At 36.6% G+C, this 20,455-nt stretch overlaps 1 protein-coding gene and 1 non-coding gene across 2 annotated transcripts in view; one reads left to right on the top strand and one right to left on the bottom strand.

Annotated features, from left to right (window-relative positions):
• Positions 1–20,455, bottom strand: part of UBE2K (ubiquitin conjugating enzyme E2 K) — a 72,881-nt gene that overhangs the window by 10,913 nt on the left and 41,513 nt on the right. Inside the window, exon 4 of the mRNA XM_061191332.1 lies at positions 12,083–12,165. Within this exon, the coding sequence (XP_061047315.1) occupies positions 12,083–12,165 (83 nt within the window). The remainder of the gene's footprint in view (positions 1–12,082; positions 12,166–20,455) is intronic.
• On the top strand, positions 18,112–18,237 carry LOC133092832 (U6atac minor spliceosomal RNA). Its single transcript, XR_009701185.1, has one exon. It is a non-coding gene; the product is annotated as a U6atac minor spliceosomal RNA (small nuclear RNA).

Here is a 20,455-nt window from a genome sequence, read left to right as displayed (position 1 = left end):
CAAAGAGTATTTAACTGTATATACTAAAACAATTATTAAACTCCATAATTTTAAATTACAATAAAAACATATATGTTTACATCTCAACAAGGCAATAAACACTATTCTTTACAATTTAATGAGCTCTCCTATTTACGATAGCCAGAACATGGAAGCAACCTAAGTGTCCATTGAAAGATGAATGGATAAAGAAGATTTGGCACATATATACAATAGAATATTACTCAGCCATAAAAAGAAACGAAATTGAGTTATCTGTAGTGAGGTGGATGGACCTAGAGTCTGTCATACAGAGTGAAGTAAGTCAGAAACAGAAAAACAAACACTGTATGCTAACACATATATATGGAATCTTAAAAAAAAAAACAAATGGTTCTAAAGAACCTAGGGGCAGGACAGGAATAAAGACGCAGACATACAGAAAGAGAAAAACAAATATCGTATATTAACGCATGTATGTGGAACCTAGAAAAATGGTACAGATGAGCCGGTTTGCAGGGCAGAAGTTGAGACACAGATGTAGAGAACAGACATATGGATACCAAGGGGGGAAAACTGCGGTGGGGTGGGGATGGTGGTGTGCTGAATTGGGCGACTGGGATTGACATGTATACACTGATGTATATAAAAGTGATAACTAATAAGAACCTGCAGTATAAAAAAACAAACAAACAAAAAAACTAAAAAAAAAAAAAGACGCAGACATAGAGAATGGACTTGAGGACACGGGGAGGGGGAAGGGTAAGCTGGGACAAAGTAAGAGAGTGGCATGGACATATATAAACTACCAAATGTAAAATAGATAGCTAGGGCCTTGAACCAAGATGGTGGAATAGAAGGACGTGCTCTCCCTCTTGTGAGAACACCAGAACCACAACTAGCTGCTTGACAATCATCGACAGGAAGACACTGGAACTCACCAAAAAAGATACCCCACATCTAAAGACAAAGGAGAAGCCACAGTGAGATGGTAGGAGCGGCGCAAGCACGGTAAAATCAAATCCCATAACTGCTGGGTGGGTGACTCACAGACTGGAGAACACTTATACCACAGAAGTCCACCCACTGGAGTGAAGGTTCTGAGCCCCACATCAGGCTTCCAAACCTGGGGGTCCAGCAACGGGAGGAGGAATTCCTAGAGAATCAGACTTTGAAGGCTAGTGGGATTTGATTGCAGGACTTCGACAGGACTGGGGGAAACAGAGACTTCACTCTTGGAGGGCACACACAAAGTAGTGCGTGCATCGGGACCCAGGGGAAGGAGCAGTGACCCCAGGGGAGACTGAACCAGACCTACCTGCTAGTGCTGGAGGATCTCCTACAGAGGCGGGGGGGCGCGGGAGGTGGCTGTGGCTCACCGTGGGGACAAGGACACTGGCAGCATAAGTTCTGGGACGCACTCCCTGGCGTGAGCCCTCCCAGAGTCCGCCATTAGCCCCACCAAAGAGCCCTGGTAGGCTCAAGTGTTGGGTCGCCTCAGGCCAAACACCAACAGGGAAGGAACCCAGCCCCACCCATCAGCAGTCAAGCAGATTAAACTTTTACTGAGCTCTGCCCACCAGAGCAACAGTCAGCTCTACCAACCACCAGTCCCTCCCATCAGGAAACTTGCACAAGCTTCTTAGATAGCCTCATCCACCAGAGGGCAGACAGCAGAAGCAAGAAGAACTACAATCCTGCAGCCTGTGGAACAAAAACCACATTCACAGAAAGACAGACAAGATGAAAAGGCAGAGGGCTATGTACCAGATGAAGGAACAAGATAAAACCCCAGAAAAAGAACTAAATGAAGTGGAGATAGGCAACCTTCCAGAAAAAGAATTCAGAATAATCATAGTGAAGATCATCCAGGACCTCGTACAAAGAATGGAGGCAAAGATCGAGAAGACACAAGAAATGTTTCACAAAGACCTAGAAGAATTAAAGAACAAACAAACAGATTAACAATACAATAATTAATATGAAAACTACACTAGAAGGAATCAATAGCAGAATAACTGAGGCAGAAGAACGGATAAGTGACCTGGAAGACAGAATGGTGGAATTCACTGCTGTGGAACAGAATAAAGAAAAAAGAATGAAAAGAAATGAAGACAGCCTAACAGACCTCGAGGACAACATTAAACACAACAACATTCGCATTATAGGGGTCCCAGAAGGAGAAGAGAGAAAGGATCCAAGAAAATACTTGAAGAGGTTATAGTCGAAAACTTCCCTAACATAGGAAAGGAAACAGCCACCCAAGTCCAGGAAGCACGGAGACTCCCATACAAGATAAACAAAAGGAGAAACACGCCCAGACACATGTTAAGCAAACTGGCAAAAATTAAAGACAAAGAAAAATTATTGAAAGCAGCAAGGGAAAAATGACAACTAACATACAAGGGAACTCCCATAAGGTTAACAGTTGATTTCTCAGCAGAAACAATACAAGCCAGAAGGGAGTGGCATGATATACTTAAAGTGATGAAAGGGAAGAACCAACAACCAAGATTACTCTACCCGGCAAGGATCTCATTCAGATTCGATGGAGAAATCAAAAGCTTTACAGACAAGCAAAAGCTATGAGAATTCAGCACCACCAAACCAGCTCTACAACAAATGCTAAAGGAACTTCTCTAAGGGGGAAACACGAGAGAAGAAAACGACCTACAAAAACAAACCCAAAGCAATTAAGAAAATGGTCATAGGAACATACATATCGATAATTACCTTAAATGTGAATGGATTAAATGCTCCAACCAAAAGACACAGGCTTGCTAAATGGATACAAAAATAAGACCCATATATATGCTGTCTACAAGAGACCCACTTCAGACCTAGGGACACATACAGACTGAAAGTGAGGGGATGGAAAAACATATTCCATGTCAATGGAAATCAAAAGAAAGCTGGAGTAGCAATACTCATATCCGATAAAATAGACTTTAAAGTAAAGAATGTTACAAGAGACAAGGAAGGACACTACATAATGATCAAGGGATCAATCCAAGAAGAAGATATAACAATTGTAAATATATATGCACCCAACATAGGAGCACCTCAATACATAAGGCAACTGCTAACAGCTATAAAAGAGGAAATCGACAGTAACACAATAATAGTGGGGGACTTTAACACCTCAGTTACACCAATGGACAGATCATCCAAACAGAAAATAAATAAGGAAACAGAAGCTTTAAATGACGCAACAGACCAGATAGATTTAATTTATATTTATAGGACATTCCATCCAAAAACAGCAGATTACACTTTCTTCTCAAGTGCGCACGGAACATTTTCCAGGATAGATCACATCTTGGGTCACAAATCAAACCTCAGTAAATTTAAAAAATTGAAATCATATCAAGCATCTTTTCTGACCACAACGCTATGAGATTAGAAATGAATTACACAGAAAAAAATGTAAAAAAAACACAAACACATGGAGGCTAAACAATACGCTACTAAATAACCAAGAGATCACTGAAGAAATCAAAGAGGAAATCAAAAAAATACCTATAGACAAATGACAATGAAAACACGACGATCGAAAACCTATGGGATGCAGCAAAAGCAGTTCTAAGAGGGAAGTTTATAGCTATACAAGCCTACCTCAAGAAACAAGAAAAATCTCAAATAAACAATCTAAACTTACACCTAAAGGAACTAGAGAAAGAAGAACAAACAAAACCCAAAGTTTGCAAAAGGAAAGAAATCATAAAGATCAGAGCAGAAATAAAGAAAATAGAAACAAAGAAAACAATAGCAAAGATTAATAAAACTAAAAGCTGGTTCTGTGAGAAGATAAACAAAACTGATAAACCATTAGCCAGACTCACCAAGAAAAAGAGGAAGAGGACTCAAATCAATAAAATTAGAAATGAAAAAGGAGAAGTTACAACAGACACTGCAGAAATACAAAGCATCCTAAAAGACTACTACAAGCAACTCTATGTCAATAAAATGGACAACCTGGAAGAAACTGACCAATTCTTAGAAAGGTATAACCTTCCAAGACTGAACCAGGAAGAAAGAGAAAATATGAACAGACCAATCACAAGTAATGAAATTGAAACTGTGATTAAAAATCTTTCAACAAACAGAAGTGCAGGACAAGATGGCTTCACAGGTGAATTCTATCAAACATTTAGAGAAGAGCCAACACCCATCCTTCTCAAACTCTCCCAAAAAACTGCAGAGGAAGGAACACTCCCAAACTCATTCTATGAGGCCACCATCAACCTGATACCAAAACCAGACAAAGATACTACAAAAAAAGAAAATTACAGACCAGTATCACTGATGAATATAGATGCAAAAATCCTCAACAAAATACGAGCAAACAGAATCCAACAACCCATTAAAAGGATCATACACCATGATCAAGTGGGATTTATCCCAGGGATGCAAGGATTCTTCAATACACGCAAATCAATCAATGTGATACACCATATTAAGAAACTGAAGGAGAAAAACCATATGATCATCTCAATAGATGCAGAAAAAGCTTTGGATAAAATTCAACACCCGTGTATGATAAAAACTCTCCAGAGTGGGCACAGAGGGAACCTACCTCAACATAATAAAGGCCATATACGACAAACCCATAGCAAACATCATTCTCAATGGTGAAAAACTGAAAGCATTTCCTCTAAGATCAGGAAAAAGACAAGGATGTCCACTCTCACCACCATTATTCAACATAGTTTTGGAAGTACTAGCCACGGCAATCAGAGAAGAAAAAGAAATAAAAGGAATACAAATTGGAAAAGAAGAAGTAAAACTGTCACTGTTTGCAGATGACATGATACTATACATAGAGAATCCTAAAGATGCCACCAGAAAACTACTGGACCTAATCAATGAATTTGGTAAAGTTGCAGGATACAAAATTAATGCACAGAAATCTCTTGCATTCCTGTACACTAATGATGAAAAATCTGAAAGAGAAATTAAGGAAACACTCCCATTTACCATTGCAACAAAAAGAATAAAATACCTAGGAATAAACCTACCTAGGGAGACAAAAGACCTGTATGCAGAAAACTATAAGACACTGATGAAAGAAATTAAAGATGATACCAACAGATGGAGAGATATACCATGTTCTTGGATTGGAAGAATCAATATTGTGAAAATGACTACACTACGCAAAGCAATCTACAGATTCAATGCAATCCCTATCAAATTACCAATGGCATTTTGTACAGAACTACAACAAAAAATCTTAAAATTTGTATGGAGGCACAAAAGACCCCGAATAGCCAAAGCAGTCTTGAGGGGAAAAAACGGAGCGGGAGGAATCAGACTCCCTGACTTCAGACTATACTACAAAGCTACAGTAATCAAGACAATATGGTACTGGCACAAAAACAGAAACATAGATCAATGGAACAAGATAGAAAGCCCAGAGATAAACCCACACACCTATGGTCAACTAATCTATGACAAAGGAGGCCAGGATATACAATGGAGAAAAGACAGTCTCTTCAATAAGTGGTGCTGGGAAAACTGGACAGCTACATATAAAAGAATGAAATTAGAACACTCCATAACACCATACACAAAAATAAACTCAAAATGGATTCGAGACCTAAATGTAAGACTGGACACTATAAAACTCTTAGAGGAAAACATAGGAAGAACACTCTATGACATAAATCACAGCAAGATCTTTTCTGATCCACCTCCTAGAGTAATGGAAATAAAAACAAAAATAAACAAATGGGACCTAATGAAACTTCAAAGCTTTTGCACAGCAAAGGAAACCATAAACAAGACGAAAAGACAACCCTCAGAATGGGAGAAAATATCTGCAAACGAATCAACGGACAAAGGATTAATCTCCAAAATATATAAACAGCTCATGCAGCTCAATATTAAAGAAACAAACAACCCAATCCAAAAATGGGCAGAAGACCTAAATAGACATTTCTCCAAAGAAGACCTACCGATGGCCAAGAAGCACATGAAAAGATGCTCAACATCACTAATTATTAGAGAAATGCAAATCAAAACTACAATGAGGTATCACCTCACACCAGTTAGAATGGGCATCATCAGAAAATCTACAAACAAATGCTGGAAAGGGTGTGGAGAAAAGGGAACCCTCTTGCACTGTTGGTGGGAATGTAAATTGATACAGCCACTATGGAGAACAGTATGGAGGTTCCTTAAAAAACTAAAAATAGGATTACCGTATGATCCAGCAATCCATCTTCTGGGCACATACCCAGAGAAAACCATAATTCAAAAAGACACATGCATCCCAATGTTCACTGCAGCACTATTTACAATAGCCAGGTCATGGAAGCAACCTAAATGCCCATCGACAGACGAATGGATAAAGGTGTGGTACATATATACTATGGAATATTACTCAGCCATAAAAAGGAACGAAATTGGGTCATTTGTTGAGACGTGGATGGATCTAGAGACTGTCATACAGAGTGAAGTAAGTCAGAAAGAGAAAAACAAATATCGTATATTAACGTATGTATGTGGAACCTAGAAAAACGGTACAGATGAACCGGTTTGCAGGGCAGAAGTTGAGACACAGATGTAGAGAACAAACGTATGGACACCAAGGGGGGGTAACCGCGGGGGGGTGGGGATGGTGGTGTGATGAATTGGGCGATTGGGATTGACATGTATACACTGATGTGTATAAAATTGATGACTAATAAGAACCTGCTGTATAGAAAAATAAATAAAATTCAAAAAAAAAGAGCATTGGCACAAGAAGAGAAAATATTCTTCTTCAAAAGTAAAAAAACATAAAAAAAGAAAAAGGAGGAAGCCCCCAATTTCTCCTAACATTATCATTTTTTTTAATTTGCCAAAAATGTTGGATACATGTGTATCTATAACTGATTCACTTTGCTGTACACCTGAAACACAACACTGTAAATCAACTATACTCCAATAAATTTAAAAATAAATAAATAAATAAATAAAATAAAATAGCTAGCTAGTGCAAAGCAGCCCCATACCACAGGGAGATCAGCTAAGTGCTTTGTGACCACCTAGAGGGGTGGGATAGGGAGGGTGGGAGGGAGACGCAAGAGGGAGGAGATATGGGGATATATGTATATGTATAGCTGATTCACTCTGTTATAAAGCAGAAACTAACACACCATTGTGTAAAGAAATTATACTCCAATAAAGATGTTAAAATAAATAAATAAATAAAGCTACTGTGATAGAAAAAAAAAAACAACTTAATGAGCTCTCAGAAGAGTGAAGTTGGACCTTTGCCATGCCTTATACCTTATATAAAAATTAACTCAACACAGGGAACTATACTCAATATCTTGTAATAACTTTTAATGGAAAAAAATCGGAAAAAGAATATATACATATATATGTATAACTGAATCACTTTGCTGTACACTTGAAACTAACACTACATTGTAAATTAACTATTCTTCAATTTTTAAAAAATCAGAAAAAAAATTAACTCAAAATGGATCAAAGACCTAAACGTAAGACTAATTTTTTTGCAGGGGGGCTGCGCCGCATGGCTTGTGGGATCTTATTTCCCCAACCAGGGCCCCGGCAGTGAAAGCGCAGAGTTCTAACCACTGGACCTCTAGGGAATTCCCAAGACTAAACTTATTACAAAACTCTTAGAAGAAAACATAGGGTGAAAGCTCCACAACATGGCAGTTGGCCATGATTTCTTGGATATCAAAGGACAGGCAAAAGCCCAGGCAACAAAAGAAAAAAATAGAGAAACTGGTCTATAACTACATCAAAATTAAAAACTCCTGTGCAAAGAAGAAAAAAATTTTTTTAAATCTTCCTAGGCAGAGAATACAGTCAATAGAGTGAAAGTCAATAGAGGGAAAAAATAGAATACAGTTACAGAATGGGGAGAAAATATTTACAAATCATAGATCTTACAAGGGAGTTTATATTTGAAATATATAAAGAACTCCTTCAACTCAACAACAAAAAACAAACCTGACCAAGAAAGGACTTAAACAAGCATTTCTCCAAAGATGATATACCAACAGCCGATAAGCACATGAAAAGATACTTAACATCACTAATCATTAGGAAAATGTAAATGAAACAATGAGATACCACCTCACATCCATTAGGACAGCTACTGTCAAAAAACAGAAAATAACGGTGGCGAGGATGTGTAACTGGAATCCTGTGCACTGTTGGTGGGAATGAAAAGGGACAGTTTATTCTCAAAACTGAAGGAAAAATCTAGAGCTGTAACTTTAGATTCAATTCGTAACAATCTCAATGAGCAAAGTTTTAAGTCTTCTGTATGCGTGAAAACTTTCATAATAAATGCAAGTGAGGTATTCATAAACCATTAAGAAAAAAGAAACCTAAATGAAAAGTTTTTAAAAGCTGAACACAAGATCAATGGCAAACAATGACAATGTTTTCATAATTAGCTGTAATAAAATTAACATTAAAACAAAACTTATTCTTTTGGCCCTAAATACTATAGAAACTATAACATCTTTGATGGTATAAAGAAATGTGTACATTTTTTGACTGCTCTACATAAATTTTAAAATCTAAACTTGGTAATGTGAAAAAATATACAAACAAAAATACAACTTTCTATTCCATTTATTTTGCTTTTCACAAACTACTGATTAAATTCATACTACATTAATATTTTTAGCATTTAATGTGTAAAATTAGCATAAATCTATTAAAAACAAATCCTAACAGGCAAACAGAAGTCTGAAATTTCAAAATGTGTTAGCTAATTTTAATTAATCAGTGGATACAAATAAGTGAGTACTTTATAAATCTATCTTCAGTAAATTAATTTTGCTCAGATCTCAAAAATCAATAAGCACAGTTAATATATGGACTAGGTGGGGCCTTTAATATGTAGAGTAAGCACTGAATTGTGTGTATTGTTGACTAACTTGTCTGTTAAGGATCTTCCAGAAAACCATTAATAAATAATCTATGTTCATTCGAAACACTGAATGCTACTTAAAAATAATGGCAGCTTTTTTGTTATATTTTTTTAAGGTATAATCAGAGTAAAATGCTTGACAGCTAGATGAATTTTTATACATGTATACACCCGTGGTAACCACCATCTAGATCAAAATACATAGTACTTCCAGCACTCAGAAAGCCTCACTCTTGCCCCTGTTATTCACGACCCTACCTACCCACCACTGTCCTAGTTTCTATCACCCAAAATTAGCTTTGACTCATGTTGAATTTCATGAAATCATACAGTACGTACTCCTTTGTGTCTGGCTGTTGCCACTCAACATGTCTATGAGAATCATCCATGTTGTTTGTGTCAACATGCCTTTTTTTTTTTTTTTTTACTGCTATGTAGTACTCCATTGCATGATTATAGCATTATATATCCATTCTCTTGTTTATAGACATTTGGGTGACTTGCAGTTTGAATAAATCTGCTATGAATATTCTTGTACAAGTCTTTTGGTGGACATATGCACTCATTTCTCTCGGATTTTTCTTGGATATATACCTAGGAGTAGAACTGCTGTGCCATAGTGAAGGTATATACTTATTTAGCTTTGGCAGATACTGCTGGTTGAGTGGCTGAACCACATTCTTACCAGCAATGCATGAGAACCATTTACAAGTGTGTAGTGGTATCTAATTGTGATTTGAATTTGCATTTCCCTGATGACTAATGGTGCTGAGCGCGGCTTATCAACCATACAGATATTCTCTTAATGCCTGTTTGTGTCTTTTGGAAGAGCAGTATCAATGAGTGCAATTTTTGTGTGTTGTCATTTTCTTCCCTAGGTAAACAGACACCTTTAGTCATAAGAGGTGTCAGCAGAAAAACATCAGAAGATGGTTTCCACACAGGGTAAGTTACAAAGTTAAGAAATAACCCATACTAACATAAGTTGTTAAATATTAAAGGTAAATCACCATCCACATGTATTAATAAAGACCAAGGTTAACAAACTGTTTTCTAAGATAACTGTTCCAAATTAGCCTAAACATTGACATTTACATATCCACTGAATGTCAATTTACTTCAATAAAAGGGGGGGGGCTGAGAGACCCATGGATATCCAATCTCACCTATTTTATCTGATGTCTCTGATATCTTTTATTATTTCAATGATATAGATATGAAAAGACTAAATTCAGCTATTTGACCTGCCTTAGGAAATAGGCATAGCTGATAAAAAGTGTTCTGATACAAAAATTCAAATTCTCTGTCTCTATATACACCATAATCTTTCAACTATGTATATAGGAAGATAATGAGAAGTGGTAGTACTGCTGGTTTAACTCTGAGCAAAAAGAGAAGACAGTGGAAAATTTTAGTGTGGAGTTTTGTTTTCAAAGGGGCGGAGGTTTCATTCCGTCTGCTGAGAATAGCCTGAGTAAAGTCAGAAGCAGAAGGACAGGCTACTGTAACCGTCCAGGCAAGAGGCAATGCAACTTTGGACCAAGGTAGTAGTAATGAACTGCTGCTAAAATGTTGGCGGTTTCAACAACATTTGCAGATTTCTCTGGTATAAAGGTACCAGAGAAAGAAGAAACAAGCAGCACGATGAAGTTTTGGCCTTAGCAACTGCAAGGATGTAGATGCCGAAACTTACATGGGGAAGAAGTAAGTTTTGGGTTGGGGAAATAGTTCAGTTTCCAACACGTTTAATTTTGAGATGTCCATTACATATTCAAGTATAGATATTAAACAGGCAGCAGGACATGAGTCTGGAGTTCAGAAAACGTGAGTTGCTAGTATATAAACAGTGAAGTTATGAAATCAGATGAGCTCACCAAGGAAGTGAGTATAGATGGAAAAAAGCATTCTTAGCCCTGAGGTATTCTCATGTACAAAGCTCCAGGAGATGAGGGAGGAACTAGTTGAGAAGTCGAGGAGTGGGAAAAGGAAGGGGAGAACAGAAGAACTGATGTCCTAGAAACCAAGTGAAAAAATGGACAATGTCTCTAATATTGCAAATTTTCATTAATATCACTGAACAACAGAGCTATAAGGGGTCTTCAAGATGACTTTACAGATAAAAACATGGAGGCATAGAAATTTAATAAATTGTGAAAAGTCACAAATCAAAAGAATGACAGAAGATAAAGTTAGGTCTAGTTCACAATGTTCAATGTTTAACAGTATGGAATACAGATCAAGAAACTGGATCCCAAGAGATGATCTACTGAGGGAGAGGCTTTACTCAGGTGTGCTATCAGAATGGAAAAACAAAACAAAACCAGCAACTCTTGTCTGTTTATTCAATTACTAAATATACCAAGTGACCCATATGCTAAATGCTGTCATCCTGTTTCAGTTTATTCAGGTTCATTTCTTTCCCTTTCTTAACAAATCAAACGCATAACTTATTGTTTTCTTCCACCCCAATGTCTTTTTATATCTCTTGTCTTGGTTGTTCAATCCATACTGTTAGAATATGCCAGGCTCTAATCTAAGAGAAATACATAAAACAACTCATTTACTCTTCTCAACAGCCCTATGAAATAGGTATTAACCCCCAATTTTTTCAGATAAGGAAACGAAGGCAAAAGACCAGGTAATTTACTCAAGACCACAAAAATGAGTAAATGGCAGAGCCACGATTTTAACCTAGTGGTTAAACACTATACTGCTAAGATAAAATCAGACAAAACATGTGAAAGCACTGTACAAATGACGATACCACCTACAAAGGCACTTCTTAGAATCTTAGAACCTTAATCGCACTCAATTAATACAACTTTTAACATTTTTGTTGTCTACATTCCATCCAAGTCAGAGCTGATTACTACAATACTTAAATTATTTTTGTCTTTCACAAATATCTTTCTGAGATAGCAAAAAATCAAATTTACCAAAACAACAAATAAAATCCAAGATTTTTCAAGATGGAAAGCTAGCATCTGACATTACCTAATAAATCACTATTTAAATATAGATTCCAATTTCAACTGTAACATATTTTCTCTTATGTACTTAGGAGACTTCATCTAGTTTTAAAATTACTGCCAAATAAAAGTATAATATATGCTTATGTTTTGAGGCAAGTACACATTTAACACTCTAAACAGTCTTAGAATTCATATGAGAGAGGGTCGAAGGTGAATTCAAATCTCTTACCATTGATCTTTCAGGATATCCAAACAAATAGCCCCTGTGACGGAACTAATATTAGGATGCCATATTTTAGTGATAAACCGGACCTAGAATATAAAGCACATTTGAGTTTTAAAGTACAGAAGTAAAACATATATAGTTTAAGTAGAACTATAAGAAAATGAAATCCTCGAGCTAAAAAAAATGCTTATACTTACATCATTTTGCCTAAGTGAAGGGAAGGGTGTAGGAGACAAAGCATTCAGTGAGCCAAATGCTATCAATGACGTACATTCTTTTTAAACCTTTTAATAAATACTCAAAGAAACCCAACAATTAACTAGGTGTTTATAAATTACCTAGCATAGTGTTAGATGCTATGAGAAATTTAACATGGACTAAGATCAATTCAGGTAGATAAAGTAGTACAGAAAATCAAAATATAGATAGTAAATGGCAATTTTTTTAGAGTGAAGGGTGTAGAATAGGTTTGAAGGAAAAAGTAAGCAAAATCGGTACACGGAAACAGAAGTAGAAAGTGACTATAAGATTACTCCTGATTTTTTTGTAGCACTTTTTTTCTTAAATACTTTAAAAAAATGTTTGACAAATATTTAAAGGCCTACTATTACTTGCCAGGCACTGAGGCTTAGAGTTTAAGAAATTTACCCAATATCAAGTAAGTAGTTCACAACAGAAGATACAAACTCACACAATCTAATTTCAGATTCTGAGTGTACTTATTTAAGCATGAAAGAATAAGAAATCAACAATGTGAAAATGCTAACTCTATCACATCACCTTGAAATGAAATCTAGTTCATCAGCTCTTATGAGCTTTTGGAGGAGGAACAGGAGGAACAGGAGGAGGAGGATTATATCTGACACACATATATGATAGTCATCTAAGTCAAAATTCTTTAACATTTAACAGATTAATTACTATGAACCAAGCTATGTTCTAGTACCTTGCAAAACTTAACTCATCAATATATGCTCTGTGATGAATTGGGAGATTGGGATTGACATTATACACTAATATGTATAAAATGGATAACTAATAAGAACCCACTATATAAAAAAATAAATAAAATAAAATTCAAAAAAAGAATATATGCTCCAAATGTAAGCTATTTATGAAAAGAAGCTAAAAGATTTATCATGCTTCCACTTCTCTCCTTGTGACTTGTCTATACTATCTGTTCTTAATTCCTCACATATTCACTCACTAACTTACATGCCATCTGAAAAAGCACTTCCAGTCACCAATGACTTCAAAACACCTAAAACTAATGGAGACTTTCCACTCCTTGATCCTTTTTAATTCTTAAAATAACCTTACTGCTCTCAATGATATCTACTTCTTTCCATCCACAGAACACCATGTCTTTAAAGGAGACTATCATTCTTTACCTGGGTTACTGAACAGTTTACTGATTTTACTGCCTTCAGTTTTCTTCCCTCCAATCCATTCTCCACACTGAAACCAGAGAGCCCTTTAAAACAAACCTGATTCATGTCACTATTCTACTTAAGGCCCTTTAACGACTTCTCACTCCCTTTATGTAAGCCCACACTCTTAAACTGATTCTAGCCTCGCTCTCAAATCTCACATCTACCTTACATTCAATACAAGTGCTCAACAAGTCATATTTTAAAAAAAAAACATTTTTTTTTTTTTGCCTCAGGGCCTTCATACATTTCTTCTTTCAATAACACACCTAGGCTTCCCCAGTGGCACAGTGGTTGAGAATCCACCTGCCAATGCAGGAGACACGGGTTCAATCCCTGGTCCAGGAAGATCCCACATGCTGCGGAGCAACTAAGCTCGTGTGCCACAACTACTGAGCCTGTGCTCTAGAGCCCGTGAGCCACAGCTACTGAGCCCACGTGCCACAACTACTGAAGCCCGCGCACCTAGAGCCCGTGCTCCACAACGAGAGAAGCCACTGCAATGAGAAGCCCGCACACCGCAACGAAGAGTAGCCCCCGCTCGCCGCAACTAGAGAAAGCCCGCGTGCAGCAACGAAGACCCAACACAGCCAAAAATAAATAAATTAAATAAATAAATTTATTAAAAAAAAAAAAAACCTCGATATCCTCTTCTCCTGGCTAACTCCTACATATCATTTAAGTTTCAGCTTCCATAATCACTTCTTCCTGGCCTGTCCCATAGCACCCTGTACTTTCCTATATCACAGTACTTGATCACACTTCTATCATCTCTTTCTTATTTGCCTGATCTTCTCTAAAATGCATGGTGTCTATCCTGCTTAGTAGAGCATTCCAAGCATCTAAAGTGCCTCACACTGAATGAATGTGCAATAATATCTATATATATATATATATATATATTTTTTTTTTTTTGGTTTGTTTGTTTTAATATTTTGGCGACGCCACATGGCATGTGGCATCTTAGTTCCCCGACCAGGGACTGAACCGTGCCCCCTGCATTGGAAATGCAGAGTCTTAACCACTGGACCACCAGGGAAGTCCCGAGGAAAACAGAATTTTAAATTACTACTGAAGATGTCAGAAGGTTTACAATTTAGGCAGATGATCTAAGGATGTGTGAATTGTATCTTGCTTTTTAAAGAAGAATCTTCAATACATGATTCTCTGTAGACTCTACGTGAAAAACAAATATGCTTATATGCAGGACCAAGGAAATTATTAAACTATTTCTTTGTACTACAATCTACAGTTAGAAATAAATAACTTTGAATTTGCAGATAATCTAACAGAGAAATTAATTTTCAAGAGGCCACTCCATTATCTACCAGTACAGATGTAAGTAACTGTGCTATAAGTAGTTCTTTGTGTGGTTTTACACTCTTTTATCTATTCCTCTCTTTGTCATTCTTTATCATCAACTATCTCCTTTCTTAGATTTTTCACTTCTTTCTCAACTCCTAATATTACCAATGGTAACCACATATACCCCACCCCATCATTCTACGCTCAATTCATATCCACTGTATTCATCACTTTCTCCCAGAGTACTACCATCCCCGACCTATAGCAACAAAAATGTACAAAGAACTTGGAAGGGCTGAAGTATAAAAGTAACGATACAAAGACATTTATTATGACCTACTTGAGTCATACTTGACTGATTACAAAACAAACATGGGATGGTTTACAGTACTAAAATACTTATATGAATAACAATTCAAGTTTCCTTATTTTCACAAATGAAACTAATACTAGCACTGTCTGGGTAACTTGACAACACTCATTAGCTTTGAGGAGCACTCAAAGAATTTAGAAACAAAAATCTTAACACTATGTACACAGTGTTACCAGACTGAAGCAAAGGAAGGGGACTATTCTTAGTTATTTATATTGGTACACCATCATCAGTAATCTTATCTCCTCCCACAGGATGCAGCCTGTATTTATGCACTCTTTAGTTCAACAAATATTTTACCTTCCACCTCATGGTAGATGTGAGCTCTATTTCCATCAGGAATTTCCAGTTTCAAGCTTGGAACTCAAGGAAGTTACAATATTAAACCTGCTTTAACTAACTTATTGTACAAAAGAAAATGCTATTTTATTTTAAATATGCATGTGTAGAAGGGCAGACTCATAGAAGGCTATTAGCATTGGTATTTATACTCAATTTCATATATGAAAGTACTTATAACACAACACAAAGGAAAAAGAAGAAAATTCACAACCTAATCTCCAATAATAAGTTTGACAAATCACTGAGCTAGAGTTTTCCTAATTTAATGGGTTTTTCATTAATAGAATATTATTACAACTTACTTTAAAAATAAAGTATGCGGGCTTCCCTGGTGGCGCAGTGGTTAAGAATCTGCCTGCCAATGCAGGGGACACGGGTTCGAGCCCTGGTCCGGGAAGATCCCACATGCCGCGGAGCAACTAAGCCTGTGTGCCACAACTACTGAGCCTGCACTCTAGAGCCCGCGAGCCACAACTACTGAGCCCACGTGCCTGGAGTCCATGCTCTGCAACAAGAGAAGCCACCACAATGAGAAGCCCGTGCACCACAACAAAGAGTAGCCCCCACTCGCCACAACTAGAGAAAGCCCGCGTGCAGCAACGAAGACTCAATGTAGCCAAAAATAAACAAATAAAATAAAATAAATTTTAAAAATAAATAAATAAATAAAGTATGCATTGAATCAAACTTCTTCTATGCTATACTCAGCTGATTCAAAGATACATCTTCTCTGTTCAGAAGTAAACCTTCTGCTCTTCAGGTCAATAGTTTACTGCAGAGTAATAAAAAATACTCTGTAACCATGTTAAGATAAAACAATGTAGGTTTTCAATCGGGTGCAATTTTAGCTGCACAGTAGTGAGAATATGACAGTTAACTTCAATACTTTTACCTCAGAAGGCTTAAAATTAAACCTGAGGCTACATATTAAACATATGTGAACATAATTATGCAAGAAATTTACACAAATATTCCCCACTCTTTCCATCATTATCTACCAACCAGTAAAAATTCAAATCTAATATAGTAAATATCTAGAACATGTTTATCAACATTAACTAGCATCTACTCCAAAGCTTACTACCATAAATGGGAGGAGTACCATATTTAAAAGAATACTAAATTCCAAGTATAACTAACTGGTAGAAGCCAGAGGGAGACAAATGTGGGTTGACTGAAGGAAGACCTTTCTAAATCTTGACGTTACCTCAACACGGTATGGCTGGAATTAAAGACAGTAGTGGCCTGAAGAGCAACATGAACTAGTAGGAAAAAAATAAGACAGACCTCAGTTCTTATGTTTTTAGCCCATTTTTCTTGCTTTTCTGAAAAAGGTGGGAGGAGGAAGTGTTAATAAAATAGTGTTTTCAAAGATTAAATGAAATAATGTATCAAGTACCTAAAACAGAACCAGAACTATGCAATCACTTTGGATTTACATTTAGAGACTACAGAGGGAAATAAACACTTTTATTGAGACAATAATTTGCCCCCATTTAAAGTGCACAACTTCATGGTGGTTAGTATATTCACAGTTGTGCAACCATCACCAAAATCTAACTTATGACCATTTCAACACCTCAAAAAGAAACTACAGGGACTTCCCTGGGGGTCCAGTAGTTAAGACTCCACACTCCCAATGCAGGGAGCCCAGGTTTGACCCCCGGTCAGGGAACCAGATCCTGCAGGCCGCAACTAAGACCCGGTGCAGCAAGAATATTTTTTATTTATTTATTTATTTATTTAAAAAAAAAAAAAAAAAACTGGGCTTCCCTGGTGGCACAGTGGTTAAGAATCCACCTGCCAATGCAGGGGACACGGGTTTGAGCCCTGGTCCGGGAAGATCCCACATGTCGTGGAGCAACTAAGTCTGTGCGCCACAGCTACTGAGCCTGCGAACCACAACTACTGAGCCCGTGCGCTACAACTACTGAAGCCCACGCACCTAGAGACCGTGCTCCACAACAAGAGAAGCCACCGCAATGAGAAGCCCGCGCACCACAACGAAGAGTAGCCCCCGCTCACTGCCAACTACAGAAAGCCTGCTCACAGCAACGAAGATCCAACACAGTGAAAAATGAATAAATAAAATAAATTTAAAAATAAAATAAAATAAAACATAAAAATAAACTAATTGTATTTCTATAAACTGTAAATAAACAATTTGAAAATGAATTAAAAAAAAAAAAAAACTACATAACCAACAGCAGTCACTCCCCATTCCTCCACACTCCTCCAGCCCTAGGCAACCACCAGTCTACTTTTTTTCACTGTAATTTGCCTCTTCTAACGTTCATATAAATGAAATCATACAATGTGTGGCTTTTTGTGCCTGGCTTTTTCATTTAGCATGATGTTTTGAAAGTTCATCTATTTTGTAGCACATATCAGCACTTTTATCACTTTTATAACCAAATGTGGTATAGATATACCACATTTAATTTTTCCATTCAGTTGATGGACATGTAGAGCACTTCCATTTTTTGGCAGTTATGAATAGTGCTGGTATGAACATTTGTGTGCAAGTTGTGTGGACACGTTTTCGTTTCTATTGAGTAGATATCTAGAAGTAGAACTGCTATGTGTTGTATGAAAGGAGAGAAGGTTAGCACTGCCCTTGACAAGGATGGAAGAAGCTCTCGGGCCTGACAACATGCATATGGTTAAGGCACTGCCACCTATTTTGTGGCATCTAACCATTTTTTTTTTCAATAAAAAATAAATAAAAAAAAGAAATAAGTGTTGTAGAAGTAGAACTGCTAGGTCATAAGGTAACTCTATGTTTACCATTTTGACCAAAATATTTTCCAAAGCAGCTCCAACACTTTACATTCCTACCAGTAATGTATGAGAATTTCAAATTAAAGAGGAAATTTAAGCATCAATGCTACTGTATTTTACAACGTTGCAGAGGGAAGCCAACAGACTACTTCAAGAAGGGCCTCTTAGGGTGGTAGTCATTGGTTAATGCTAGCTAATATTTACAGCATGCTTAGTCTGCGCAGGCACTGTTCTAAGTATTGTATTTCACTGAATCTCAGGTACCATCAATTATTCAATACACCGTTATTTTATGTACCTTGAGAAAGAAAAAAACTCTGCCAATTAAGTTATAACATCTCATCCACTGAAAGATATATCCTGATTTCAGAGATGTTAAAAATATGAAAAAATATTTCGTAGAATTATTGAAATATTGTTTTTTAAATGGACTACTCCTTTAATCTTCATAATCCTTTCAAAGGATTTTACAAATGAGGAAACACACAGTGGTTAGATAGCTTGCCTAAAATCAAGAAGCCAGTTAAATGCCAGAAGTAAGATTTGAACTGTGGTTGATTATTTTTGTTCTTGGTAGAGTCATATTCACCATTTCAGAGATTCTGCCCTTACTCCTTCCTCATTAGAATCAAGAAGTAGAGCACAGTGGGCCTTACAGGATCTAGTTTCTATTTAATCTCTAAGCCTCAGTCCCTCATTTATTAAGACTTGTTATGAAGACTTTCAGGAAAGGCATATAAAATTCCTAACACAAAACAAGTGACAACTGCTACTATCATTATTTAACAGTAAAAATACAGTGGTTGAAAGCAGTCTCTCTTGAGATCTTTTCTTTCTTCCCTCCTTATTTCCATTAAAATTTTTGTAGGCTTTGAGGTCATCCTTATCTCGAAACATTTTAAAATCCTCTTTTCTTAAATTTACAGTATTCTACAATTAAAGTAACCTCAAGTGACTACTACTCATTCTAATGATAACACTGACAACCAAGATTACCTAGTGGAGGGTAACTAGGGTAAGGATGAAAATTAAGTCACAAATGTAAGATGAAAGCTTAATAGTGGTCATCTCTAAGTGGTCATACTGAAAAAAAAAAAATGTTTTTTTTTTTTAATTCTTCACTATTCAAATTTCTACAACAAACACCAACTACTTTTATAAAAGGCAAAAAAAAAAAAATCAACCAGGCTTAAAAGGCAGAAACAACCAAAATGTCCATTGATGGTTAAAGGGATAAACAAAATGTGGCGGGTATGTACAACGGAATACTATTAAGCCTTAAAAAGGAATGACATTCTGACACAACTTATAATATGGACGAACCTTAAAGATATTATGCTAAGTGAAATAAGCCAGGTACAGAAGGACAAAAATCGTATGATTCCACTTAAATGAGGTACCTAGGGTAGGAAAAATTCATAGAGAAAAAGTATAACAGTGGTTACCAGCGTGGAATACCAGGGAGTTATTGTTTAGTAGGGAAGATGAAAATGTTCTGGAAATGGATGGTGGTGATACATGCAAAACAATGTGAATGTGCTTAGTGCCACTAGACTGCAGACTTAAAAATGGTTAAAATAGTAAATTTTATGTTATGTATACTTTACCACAATTTAAAAACATCAACCAGGCTTATCAGAAAATAGATACACATAAACAACAGAATAACAGGCACCTCAAACTGGTAGATGACTCAACTTCACCCTGGAACTTCCACTGCTGTGTCTATTCTTAAATGGGGGACAACCAGTAGGCTGAATGAATGAATTCTGGAACATTTTCTGAGTGACTACTATCATACGCTCAAGGGACGCTATACTTTCAGGAGCCATAGAAAATACAAAGGTGTATTAAGCCATGGTCTTTGACCTCAGGAGCACAAAAGCTAGTGAAAGATACATATCCCCAAATAATACAATACATTAATTGGTACTGTAACTGTGGTGGTACTATATAAATTATATAAAATGCTATTGGGAGTAGAGGGAGAAACATTTTGACAGGCACAGCGTAATGGAGAAAGTGATACTTTACCTAGACCTCAAAAGAAAAGTAGAATTTTAAACGATAGGGACAATGGTTCAAGTGAAAATGACAGGAAAGTGTGAAAGAATAAGCATTAACCTACAAACAGCAAATAATCTA

Source organism: Eubalaena glacialis, chromosome 5 (assembly GCF_028564815.1).
Source record: "Eubalaena glacialis isolate mEubGla1 chromosome 5, mEubGla1.1.hap2.+ XY, whole genome shotgun sequence".
NCBI classification, from domain to species: Eukaryota; Metazoa; Chordata; class Mammalia; order Artiodactyla; family Balaenidae; genus Eubalaena; species Eubalaena glacialis.
This window is presented reverse-complemented; position numbering and strand designations above follow the sequence as displayed.